This window comes from Chanodichthys erythropterus, chromosome 17 (assembly GCF_024489055.1).
Source record: "Chanodichthys erythropterus isolate Z2021 chromosome 17, ASM2448905v1, whole genome shotgun sequence".
Lineage (NCBI taxonomy): Eukaryota > Metazoa > Chordata > Actinopteri > Cypriniformes > Xenocyprididae > Chanodichthys > Chanodichthys erythropterus.
Window position 1 is genome coordinate 20820891 of NC_090237.1, and position 13081 is coordinate 20833971.

Genomic DNA, 13081 nt, shown 5'->3' on the forward strand with positions numbered 1-13081 from the left:
GCTTCCTAAAATACTTCCCAAAATTAATGTCAACTACCCATAAAGTACATGAAATTTCCACTCTGTTTTGATACATTGAAATGAATTTATCCCACAATGCATACATAACTGCAAGAGCTCAGAACAATGTCTATGCATCCTGCTGTGTTTGTTCCTAATGAACTGACCTCCCTTTGTGTTCTTGTAAACAGGTGGCATTTGGTGATGCCAGGATGTTAGAAGAGATGTCAATCAAAGCCAGTCACCATGGTAACACCAGAGTAGGCCCCAGAGGAAGTGATAACACAGGAGAGATGCAAACATGTGTTGAAATGAACCACCAAAGTGGTCTCTACCTACAGTCCTCTGAGACCTGCTTTCCCACGAGAAGCTTTCAGCTACATGATGATTTGAATGAGTTCTCTAATGAGTGGTCGTCCATTGGAGACTTGAGCCAAGATGTTTCCTTCTCTCTTGAGGGCTGCGTCAAGTGAGTAGGCATCCAAGTGTATTGGAAACCTGTCTGTGTAACTGATCTGTACCGACTGTCGTACCTAATTGTTTCTTATTGGTCCATCAGGCTGGAGAGGAGGTGGATGCTGTGGTATGAATTCAAGAAGGAACTCTCCTGCTTGGATGACTGGCTTCGATCTGCTGAGAAAATAGCAGCGTCCCCGAACTCCAGCCATGTGCTTTATATTACGGCAAAAGAGGAGTTACAAAAGTATGAGGTAATGAGACTTTTGGTCTAGATTATGTGCGGTTAGATGCTTAATCTTAGTGTCAAAGACAGGTAAGAGCGTGTTTTTAAAAAAAAAAAAAAGAAAGAAAAAAGACATGAAACGCATGCCAAGTTCTTAAAAAATATGATTTTTATTGGATGGTTTTAAAAAGTGTTACTTGCATTTTTGTTGTTGTTATATTAAAAGTGGTTTGTTGTTGTTATATAAAATATATATAAAATATATATAATATAAAATATATATAAAATATATATAAAATATATATAATATAATATAATATAATATAATATAATATAATATAATATAATATAATATAATATAATATAATATAATATAATGTAATATATTATACGCCAACACAGGAATAAATTACAATTAAAAATCCATTCAAATAGAAAAGTTATTTTAAATTGTAAAAATATTTCACAGTATTACTGTTTTTGCTGTATTTTGGATCAAATAAATAGTGGAGGACACTTTTAAAAACATTTTAAAAATTTTACCAATCTAAACCTTTTGAATGGTGGTGTATTTTTATTAATATTTTTATTTCTCTTCCCAATTTCTTCTTCTTATTCTTATTCTTATTCTTATTCTTATTATTCTTATTATTATTCTTCTTATTCTTATTATTATTATTATTATCATTTTTCTTTTTCTCCCTTCATTATGATGTCAGATATATCATTCAGAGATTTGTTTTGGGAGAAGTACAAAATTAATTTTACTAGAAATTAATAACATGCTCGTCATAAAAGAAGAATCCAAAATGTCAGAATGAAATTCACAAAGATAAGCATCAATTTATTGTAAATTATCAACAATTTATCAAAAAATTAAAAATATTGAGGCCTAGAAACACAGTAGAGCTAAAGCCACAAGTCAGACCATTTTAAATCTGAGGGTGAAAACTCTTAAACGGAGATGTCAAAATACAAATTACTCCTAAAACCTAGTTGCTGTGTTATTGTGCAAGATGAGTGCAATACCATCTCCGATTAGTCATTACAGGTGTCTGTTGCTGAGTGGATACTGGCCGTGCTTTCTACAATGAAAGTGTAATCAACGACAGACACACTTACACGCGCGCAGACAGCACATTTACTCAGACTGTCTAGAAGCCTGGGACTTGTGCCAGTGAAGATAAATGACACCAAATGGTCATCAAACTCCTTGGCTCTCCTCTTAAGCACCATTGCGCCTCCCTCCGTCTCAACTCCTCTCACAAATTTCTTAAAATAACCTGCTTTAGTTAATCAAAGAACTGGTGGGATTTATTTTTTACCTTCCGGTTGTTAATTTTAGAGTTTAGAGGAGGTTACCCTGCTAGTTAATCGCATGATGTCACTATTAGCCAAAGACCGGTTGTTTTTGTATCTCCTTCCAGAACCTGCGTGCTGAGGCCAGGATACGTTTAGCCCAGCTGGACGGCTTGACCCAGAGGAGTCGAACTCTGGTTGACCTGTTTAGAGGTACTATGGGCACACGGCTTGTAGAAATGACGAAGGACTGCGGACAGCGCTGGGATCAGCTCAGTAACACGGTGGAGACTGTGTGCCGCAGGTTAAAGGTATAAAAAGACCCTCAAACTGCTCAAAAGTGACATCTTTTAAAGCAAGCACAATATAAAAAAAAAAAATGAAGTTTGCGGTTAATGAAACGACAGCTGTGTCTGCCAGAACTTTACTGCAAAAAAATATGGTAGCAACATTTTAGGTGTTACTGATTGAACTTAAAATTACTGTTACAAACCTGGGGGACCTATTATGCAAAATTCACTTTTATAAGGTGTTTGAACACAGATGTGTATGTAAACAAACAGCCTATAATGGTAAAAATAAATAAATGGTAAAATTTGTATAATCCATTATCATGAACAGTCTCTCTAAATGCGCGGTTCCAGATTTCCCCCTACTTTTTGTAAAAGCCCCGCCGATGACTGGTGACGATCTGCCCTATTAGCATAGATACCGCCCTGAGTGAGCTGCAGCAGTCCATTTCTGTTTCCTTGCTGGAGAGATGTAGCAGTCTGCGCCAAAAAACATTACAAATGTTCTGTTATTGGATGTACTAATGAACATAAGAGTGTCCACCTGAGCCACTGAGGAAACAGTGGTTGAATTTTATTAATGAAGGAAATGTGCCGCAGAAAGTCGGTAAAGTGTTATGTTTTTGCACACATCATTTTATGCCAAACTATAAGGCAGAGGTAAGGCTGAACACCGTTACTGACATTTTGGCTGCGTGAGATTCTCCAGTTTTGTTGTTGTTGAAGCATGAGCTGTCAAAGCTCTGCCCTCTTCTGGAAAGGGGGCTTGGAGCAGCAGCTCATTTGCATTTAAAGGGACACACACACACAAAAGGCATGTTTTTGTTCACGCCCAAATAGGGGCAAATTTGACAAGCTATAATAAATGATCTGTGGGGTATTTTGAGCAAAAAATTCACTGAGCCATTCTGGGGACACCAGAGACTTTATATTGCATCTTGTGAAAAGGGGGATAATCGGTCCCCTTTAACTGATATAATAGTAATATAACGACCTACTGAAGTACTAAAATCTGCTGTACCTTTATCATACACTGACAACCATCACAAACACAGGTGATAAAGCTCATAAAATGTAGCTTTTCCACAAGCTGATGTAAATATTAATGTTTGTGTGCAGTGTCATGCACAAACATCATGGTAACACAAACAGAAAAAGGGAGTTATTTTAATGAAAAACCATCAAATGTGAAGTGTCAGTGAATTCTGTAAATTATAAGATGATTTGGTCTTTAATTGCCAAAAACTGTAAATTTAACAGTAATATACATTCAAATTCCTGTTAGATTTCATAGTTTTTCACTGCGTTTATAATAAGGGAACTTGCTGTTAAACGATAAACAGGTTTTTTTAACATAGCATTTTTAATCTTTTACCATTAAAATTAAACTTTTTACAATGTACAATTTTTTTAGGTTTTCAAAACATTGTTTTTTGGGTCTGAAAACCATAAAAAGCACACGATTTTAAAAGACGTTTTAGTTGCTACTTTCTACTCGCATAAGTCTCTCTTGCCCCTTTTAATCCCATTAACTCTTTATCCATACAGCCTTCTGCTCTGCCTGCATTCAGCTTACATAATTCTGTCCTTCCAGCCGCAGTGACCCCTGCGCACTGTAGGTCTATGCTTGGCTGCACTGCATATGCCCCCCTTACTGTGGGCTTCTGTGTCTGTGTTTTGTTTATGCCATTTCCGCTCCCTGTCTGCCGCTTTGACGTCCTTGTTGTAATTTTGATGTGTCTCCCTGTCAGTCTCTGTCTCTGCTAAAAACAGCATCAGGGTGTAGACGGTCAGACAGAATCATGCTCTGTCTGTCTGTGTGTGTGCGCAACAGCATTTCGTCTGCCAGCGGGAGGATTTTGAGAGGCAGAGGGAAGAGATGGCTGTGTGGCTGGCTGATATGGACCTCAGGCTGACTGAAGTGGAGCACTTCTCAGGCAGAGACACCTGCTCGAAGATGCACCAGCTTCAGGTACTCTCAGGAAACATGGATCGATGGGTTGGTCCATGCAGAGATTACCTGTTGTTGGTTTTTTTTGCCATCTGGCTAGCATGGTTTGTTTACAAATGCAGGTTCAAGTCCCTGAAAGCTTATTAATTACATAGTAGGTCACTAAAAGTATGAGGAAAAGAGAGTTAAAAAATCCTCAAGAGTTGATTTAAATTAAATAAATAAATGGGGGGGGGGGGTGTTTGTCATTTTCTTGGGTCAATGTCACCCCAAAATCATAAATAATATATAAATAATTATTGTTTTAATTTAAATACAAATAAACACAATTAAAAGATTATTCAATTTCTTGGGTCAGTGTCACCCAAAAATTAATACATTTTAAATGAAGCACATATAGGTTTTAGGACAATTAATATTTCATTTTCATTTTTATGTGTCCAGACATTTTATGTATGTTTTTAAATAAATCCACAGTAAATAAATAATAATCATAATAGTGATGATAATAATGATAATGATAATGATAATATAATCCATAATAATAATAATAATAATAATAATAATAATAATGATAATCATGATGATGATAATAAAATAGTGGTGGTGGTGATGATGATAATCATAAGTGTAGTAGTAATAATAATAATATTAATAATAATAATAAATTATTATAAAAATTATAAATGTTAAAATATTATATATTATAATATTATTATATTATATATTATATAGTTATTATAAATTATAAATAAATGTGTATATAATACATTTTAAAATATTATAAAAATTTATTATTATTATTATTATTATGCAAATAAACACAATTAAAAGATTTCTCAGTTTCTTTGGTCAGTGTCACCCCAAAATTAATACATTTTAAATGAAGAACATATTTAGGACCATTAATATTTCTCTGCATGGTGCTATTATTTTCATTTTTATGTGTCTAGACATTTTACTTGTTTTAAATAAATCAACAATAAATACATAATCATAATAGTGATGATGATGATGATGATTATGGATTATATCATCATCATCATCATCATCATCATCAGTCTCATCATAATAGTGATGATGATGAGGATGATGATAATCAATAATAATAATATTATTATTATTATTATTATTTGGTACGGTAGTAGTAGTAGTAGCAATATTGCTGTTATATTAATATATAAATAGTTTTATTTTAAATACAAATAAACACAAGAGTATTCATCATATTTAATGTATGTAATTATTTTTTTTTTTTTTTATATATATATATATATATATATATATTTATTTATTTATTTATTTATTTATTTATTTATTTATTTATTTATTTATTTATTTATTTATTTATTTATTTATTTATTTATTTATTTATTTATTAATTTATTTTTTTAATACATATTCCTCGTTACTGAGAAAATAACATTGCCATTATAAAAATTGAGTTTCACTCAGAACACTGAAAAGGACCAAGTGTGGAAACACCCTGAATGTGCTTAATTATTACTGAGATTTTTGCTATGATCCTAAACAGAGGCTTACTTTTACTTAAATTCAAAAGTTCATATCTTTTATTATTTCTATTTTGGGGTTTATCTATAGAGCCAGTTCCAAGAATAGCAGGGCCGGATTATCCACAGAGGGGATTGGGCGAGTGCCCTGGGGCACCAGCCAATAGGGGGGCACCAAGAGATTGAGATAATGACTAGACTTTTTTTTTTTTTTTTTTTTTTTTTTTAAATCATGTTTTGTGAGAGATTTTATATATATATATATATATATATATATATATATATATTATATAATATAATATAATTAATATAATATAATTAATATAATATAATATAATATATATATATATATATATATATATATATATATATATATATATATATATATATATATATATATATATATATATATATATATATATATATAATAATTATAATTATTATATATATATATATATATATATATATATAATAATTATAATTATTTAGCTGGAAATATACAGATACATAATTAACAGTTAATGATACGATATATACAGAGAGAATATAAAGAGCCCTGCCCCTTTGATCGCGAAAGTGAAAGTGCCCTTTGCGTTCCCATCGCGGTGAGACCTGCACTCCCGGATCCGCGGGACCCAACGTAACAGAGGGCGGCACGGGTGGTAAGACACTACTCGTGTGCGAGTTGCGGGAGAATCAAATGAAGATTCAAATGTGGTCACCCTAGGGCACTACACTGTGTTAATCCGGGCCTAAAGAATAGGTGGTGTATATGTATGATTATTAAATGTGTTTGTGTATATTTACCTCTCAGGGGTTTCAAGAGGCTGTTGGAGAGAGTGCAGGTAGACTGAACGATTTGCTCCAGCATGGAGAAGAGCTGATCCAAAGGAGCGAGCCGGCGGACGCCCAGGCCATCGAGAGCCAGCTGCAGGAACTCATGCTCCACTGTACTCGTGTCTTTCAAGGCCTGGGCCGCCTGCACACACGCCTGCTCAGCATGAGACTGGTATACATCCATGCATGTGCACAAATTAGATTATCTTAGTTCATTGCAGGTGTGAAGAAAGTCTGAGAAGCTTCTCATAGCCTCTTCTGAACTTGCATCTAATTCAATTGCTCCATTATATTGGAATGAAATCAAGGTGCGTGTAATCATTTCAACTCATTTGCCACCTAGTATATTGGCCAACCAAGCAGCTGACTGATTATTTCTACAGTATCATGGTTGGTTTTAGCAAATATTCATGGTCAATCCTCCATAGATCAGTATTATCACACACCATATGCAAAATTGACTATGAAACCCTGAAGAGTCCCTTCTCTCCCCTGATATTCCCCTGATAGCTTTTTTTTTATTATTTGATAATTTAATTTGTGCCATCTCAAGTTCACTGTTGCTCAGAGCAAGACTGTTGCATATTTTGGAAAATTATCCCAAGGGAAAGCTACTCAAGCATCCAACTTCATACGCTCTGGCAGAAGAGTCATGAATACACCCCCTGAATAGCCTGAATAGTTGTCTTGTAGCCAAGCAGCCACTGTACAATACATGTACTGTCCATTTGAACAAGTTCCTTGTGTGCGCCTTTGTCTCTTTAGGTCCAAGTGGATCACGTAAAGACACGCTAAAAATGTAGCGTTCTTATGTTCTTTATGCTGTTCTCAGATATAGGATGTTTACAGAGTCCCACACCAGACATCCCATAATGAATTGCCACAGCATATTTTCCATAGCTCAGAAAAAGCACACAATGTCTATAATGTTTAGCCATTTTTCCCCCTCACTCCGGTTCAATACATTCTTAGAACTTTCAGAATGTTGTTGTCGCACTTAAAATTGAATGAATTGTATTGTGTAGATGTAATATGATTAAATGCAAAACTATTTAATATATAAATTTACACTTTTATTCAGCAAGGATGCATTAAATTGATCAAAATGGCAGTAAATAATGTGTAATGTTACAAAAGATTTCCATTTCACATAAGTGCTATTCTTCTGAACTTTCAATTCATTCATTCATTCATTCATTCATTCAATAAAAAAAAAAAAAAAATCATGGTTTCCAGAAAAACATTAAGCAAGAACTTTTTTCCAACATTGATAATGACAGTAAAGGTTTCTTAAGCAGCAAATCAGCATATTAGAATGATTTCTGAAGGATCATGTGACACTGAAGAGTGGAGTAATGTCTGATTAAAAATTCAGCTTTGCCATCACAGGAATAAAATGCATTTTAAAATATATTAAAATAGAAATGGTTATTTTAAATTGTAGTAATATTTCATTTTTATTTTGTAATTAAAATACTGTTTTACTGTATTTTTGATCAAATAAATGCAGCATTGGTGAGTATAAGAGGCTTCAAGATCATTAAAAAAACAAAAAACTTTTCTTCTTCCTGAATGAATACCTTTTAAACCTTTTATACAATTCTGAAAATGAACGTGTTTTAAGATGTTTAATTGTGCTATTCCAGGTTTTTGAAGAGGACTGGGCTCTGTGTGCCCCTGATTCTGGCTGTCCCTCTGAGAGTATGCTGGAGGATGAGTGTTTTGTAGACCGCGCCATGGCGCCTCAGTTTCAGGCCTGCCTTCCTCAGTCCAGTCAAGATCACCTGGTTCTGGAGTGGGACCCTTCAGTGGACATTGGTGGTTCAATCTCCCGTGATGACACAGACTCTGCAGGTAGGGATTGCCTTGTAATACAACACAGCCCTATTTGCAGGAAATGGATATGAAGATTATGGCAATCTAGAGGTCTGCTACTTGACCCAAACCCAACGGCTCACGAAAAACTCACAGGTTGAACTTTTTGGTAAAACAATAAAAAAAGCTCAGCTGTTACGTGCAGGACTCACAAAGACATTTTGGCTAATGATGGCAAGAAGACAGATGCCTTGATGAAACTGTGTTTGCTTACATGTTACCATAGTGACTTTTGCACGCAATCCTGAAATACAGGAAGTGATTTTCAGTTCGGGCTTCAAAATTTAACAGTACCGGTCGGGTCAAATGTTCACTGGCATGTGCAGATCTCTGTGGCGATCGCAATACTTTAGCTGGTTATTAATTAACATGCAAATAATTGTGATTTAATGATTAGCTCTGTTTTTGTTCGTCATTTACTGTGTAAGCTTGATACACATACCTTTTTAAGAAGTTGCTTATTCACATTAAACTTGAAGTCATACACTGATTATACTTGTATATTATACTATTATATTTGTTAATATTTTGAATTGGCTTTTATTTTAATATTTTCAGTTTTCATTTTTAATTTTAGCTTTAGTAATTTTGCTATGTTGTTTTGTCCTTATTATTATTTTTTATATACATTTCTATTTGGCTTTAGTTATTTAAGTTTTAGTTGTAGTAAATTAGTATATAAATAAAAAAAGAAACAAAAATTAGAAGTGGGGCATTGGCAATTAAATAAGTTTTTCATATATTTAGATTTATTTCTGAGTTATTTTAGTTACTGAAAACAATTTTTAATAGTTTGTTGTTATAACTGATGTACAGTATTGTTTTCTCTAAAGCTCTGTAAAAATATTGCACAGGGCAGTAGTTATGTTTAATGTATAAACCTACATTTTAGATATTTCTTTTGGTCCACATCCACTTTGTTTAAAAAAACAAAAAACGAAACAAACAGCCAGCCTAAATATTATTTTTGTAGTAGTGATTATTTTTGTTGTTTTCTGTTGTGTATGTATTGTTGTCTATTGTTTCTCTTGTTGCTGATGTTATAAATATTAGAACATTATGCAATAGTACTATATTTCTGTCCTAAATTCATCACTTTTTTCTGAATTTCACAGCGTTTCTAAGTGAATGTTAAAATGAAGTGAAACTGGAGCACTTTGCGTTCATGGTGCACATTAACACCTTGTTTATATTTTCGGTGCATGTGGCGTAAACCACCGCAGGTGCTCCAGAGTCATTTATGCTTCACGTGTGAATTACAATCAGGCGGTTATGTAATAATCATGACCCCAGATGAGGACTGGAGGGTTTCATGCTTTCCATAGCCCTATTCTTTGTGAATGCTACACATTTTCTATTAGCGTATCACTTTAAAACACAGACTTTAACTTTAATCTATCATGAGCATTAACATTTACTTCCATCCTCTCAGGTATGTCTTGCACAGATGAACCAGCCAAATATCCTCTGAGGAGGAGAGTCTACATGAGTCCTGTGGACTCGCATCCAGACAGTGCATCTGTCAGCGTCAAGCAGCCAGTAAGTCCATCTGACAGCTCCAACTTCTCTCTATACTTATTTACATTATACAATACATTTTAAGCATGAACTGCTGGTCCATGTGTATTTGCATACATTTTCCATCTAGCAACTGAATGTAATTGAAATGCAAATTGGGGGATTTCATGGTCTTTTTTGGCTTCCAACTGAAATGGTCACATGTGGTTTGTGTCTTTGTATGCATTTATAGACGTAAGCACATGTGTGCTTGCACGTTGTAGCATACAGGGGTATGTAACATGCAAATAGGCATTTACAGGTTTGAGTTAGCTGTTATGTTGTTACTTATTGAACACCGCTGCCTTACACATTAAGCCACCCTATTATTAAAATGCATTAAAGTACATTACTTTTAAAAGAAATGCATCTTAATGTATAGAAGCCAACTTTGATGGTAAAAATGACTGTGAATAACAAGCATGTGTGTATATCTGTAATGTAGGTGAATGCTGAACGTATTTGCTGTGTTTTCCAGGGCGTTGAGAAGAGCTTAGAGTGTACTGCCCCACCCCAGATGCCAGTGCCAGGTAAAGCCGTGGCTCCTGATTGGTCAGTGTATCTGGTGCCATCCACTGAAGGCAGTGTCCCTCTCACCGCTTAATCACTCGATAATCATGGAAGAGCTGCTTTCAATTTGGCTTCTTTTCTAATATCCTTGAAAAATAGCCAGCAGCCACCTAAAACCTCATTTATGAGGTTCATGATGGGCAAAGATCTCAACTTTAGAGCCGCTGTATTGTGATTTGGCCCATTGTATCATATTCAAAGCAGCAACTAGTTTTCAAATCTAATATTTGGTGTTTATATCCAGGGATTAGACTTTTTTTTTATGGTAAATGTCTTATCTAATCCACAGTCAACCTCTGGAATTCTTTTTACTTCCTAGTCTTGATTTGTTTGTTTTGCTAATATCTGTTTTGCATGTGTCTGTTTTAAAAAAAATAGTCATCAGAGCTGGCAAGCCTCAGTTTGCCAGGCCATTTAAGACGTCCACACCTGAAACTAGGTCTCCTGAGCCTGTGACCTTTGACCGCATCAGCGCTTGGCTGGGCCAGACGCATCAACTTTGTTCTAAAGCCGTCCAGACGGAGCAGGTTTCACAGGTACACGTTGTTGTATCACGGTTTCCACAAAAATATTAAGCTGCACAGCTGTTTACAACATTGATATTAAAGGGTTAGTTCACCCAAAAATGAAAGTGAACAAAGTGAACGCAGTTCAGCGCTTCAGTGTTTATATCCGAATGCCGGCTCAGTATCAGCTGCCGCTGTACACGTGAGCAGCACGATGCATGCCATGAGTCGCTGTTGTGGCGTAGAACACGGAAGCGCTGAACTGCGTTCACTACGTCAACTGCGTAGGACAATGGTTCAAATTGTTAAAGTTGTTTTGTTTTTGCACACACAGTATTCTCGTCGCTTCATAACATTAAGGTTGAACCACTGCAGTCACATGGACTATCTTAACGACGTGTTTAAAGGTGCCCTAGAACCAGTTTTTACAAGATGTAATATAAGTCTAAGGTGTCCCCTGAATGTGTCTGAAGTTTCAGCTCAAAATACCCCATAGATATAAAAAAAAAAAAAAAAAAAATTTAACTGCCTATTTTGGGGCATCATTTAACTATGCACCGATTCAGCGCGCGGCCCCTTTAAATCGGCCCACATTTAACAGTACATTAGCAACATGCTAACAAAACATTTAGAAAGGCAGTTTACAAATAACACTAAAAATATCAAGATATCATGGATCATGTCAGTTATTATCGCTCCATCTGCCATTTTTCGCTGTTGTTCTTGCTTGCTTACCTAGTCTGATGATTCAGCTGTGCACATCCAGACGTTAATACTGGCTGCCCTTGTCTAATGCCTTGAACATGAGCTGGCATATGCAAATATTGAGGGTGTACATATTAATGATCCCAACTGTTACGTAACAGTCTGTGTTATGTTGAGATTCGCCTGTTCTTCTGAGGTCTTTTAAACAAATGAGATTTACATAAGAAGGAGGAAGCAATGGTGTTTGAAACTCAATGTATGTCATTTCCATGTACTGAACTCTTGTTATTTAACTATGCCGAGGTAAATTAAATTTTTGATTCTAGGGCACCTTTAATACCTTTCTGGACCTCAAATAGGTGCAATGACATTGCTGCCTATGTGTGATTCAGAAACCCTCAGATTTCATCAAAAAATATCTTAATTTGTGTTCCGAGAGGAACCATGGTCTTACGGTTTGGGACAACATGAGGTTGAGTACTTAATGACAGAAATTTTAATTTTTGGGTGAACCCTTTAAAAAGAAAATCAGCATATTGAAATGATTTCTGAAGGATCATGTGACACTGAAGGCTGGAATAATGACATCTGGAAATTCACCTTTCCCATCATATTTAATCAAATAAATGCAGCCGCCTTTCAAAAACATTAAAAAATCTTTTGAATGGTAGTGTATGTAAACGTTTAAGCTGCTCTGTGAGTAATTCTACTTATTACACTGTCTGTCAAAAATGGCTTAATGGCTCTCGTAGATTGCTTTTGGCATTAGCTTGCCAATATTATTGATTCGTTTTTTTTTTTTTTTTGATGCAAAGTAACTGTGTTGTTAATACAGTGGTACATCAGTGTCACTTTTTAGAGGCAATAAATGGCCAGCTGCTGCTGCTCATGTGTTTATAATGAATTACATCTCATAAAATCAGCCTTTAAATATATATTTAATTGTCATTTATACAGACATTAATTTATAAATAATTATATAAATCATTGAACTTTTCATCAAAGGTAGTGCAGACTCACTTGGTGTTGTCAAGATGGGTGTTGGAATAAGAATTTTACATGTCACCTTAGATGTAGCTATTGATGTTTAATAGGTACATATTCCTATATGAATTATTATCCAGTGGGGTCCAGAAGTCTTCAATTAATAAAAAAAAACAGATAAACTGGAAATAACGTGATATATTTTTAACAGGGAAAAATAATACTATTAAATCACAAAATTGCACTAGTGGACTTGTGAAACTTGTGTATGTTCATCTACACTGCATGGTTCAGTATTCATAACTTAATGATTT

The 13081-nt window shown here is 34.7% G+C and overlaps 1 protein-coding gene across 1 annotated transcript in view; it reads left to right on the forward strand.

Moving 5' to 3' along the window:
• The window catches only part of si:ch211-137a8.2 (uncharacterized protein LOC777613 homolog), a 28093-nt gene that overhangs the window by 10455 nt on the left and 4557 nt on the right, over nucleotides 1-13081 (forward strand). The window contains exons 2-10 of the mRNA XM_067365849.1: nucleotides 192-469; nucleotides 560-710; nucleotides 2110-2292; nucleotides 4106-4243; nucleotides 6548-6742; nucleotides 8217-8424; nucleotides 9878-9984; nucleotides 10481-10532; nucleotides 10951-11108. Coding sequence (XP_067221950.1) covers nucleotides 213-469; nucleotides 560-710; nucleotides 2110-2292; nucleotides 4106-4243; nucleotides 6548-6742; nucleotides 8217-8424; nucleotides 9878-9984; nucleotides 10481-10532; nucleotides 10951-11108 — 1449 coding nt within the window. The 5' untranslated portion in view covers nucleotides 192-212. The remainder of the gene's footprint in view (nucleotides 1-191; nucleotides 470-559; nucleotides 711-2109; nucleotides 2293-4105; nucleotides 4244-6547; nucleotides 6743-8216; nucleotides 8425-9877; nucleotides 9985-10480; nucleotides 10533-10950; nucleotides 11109-13081) is intronic.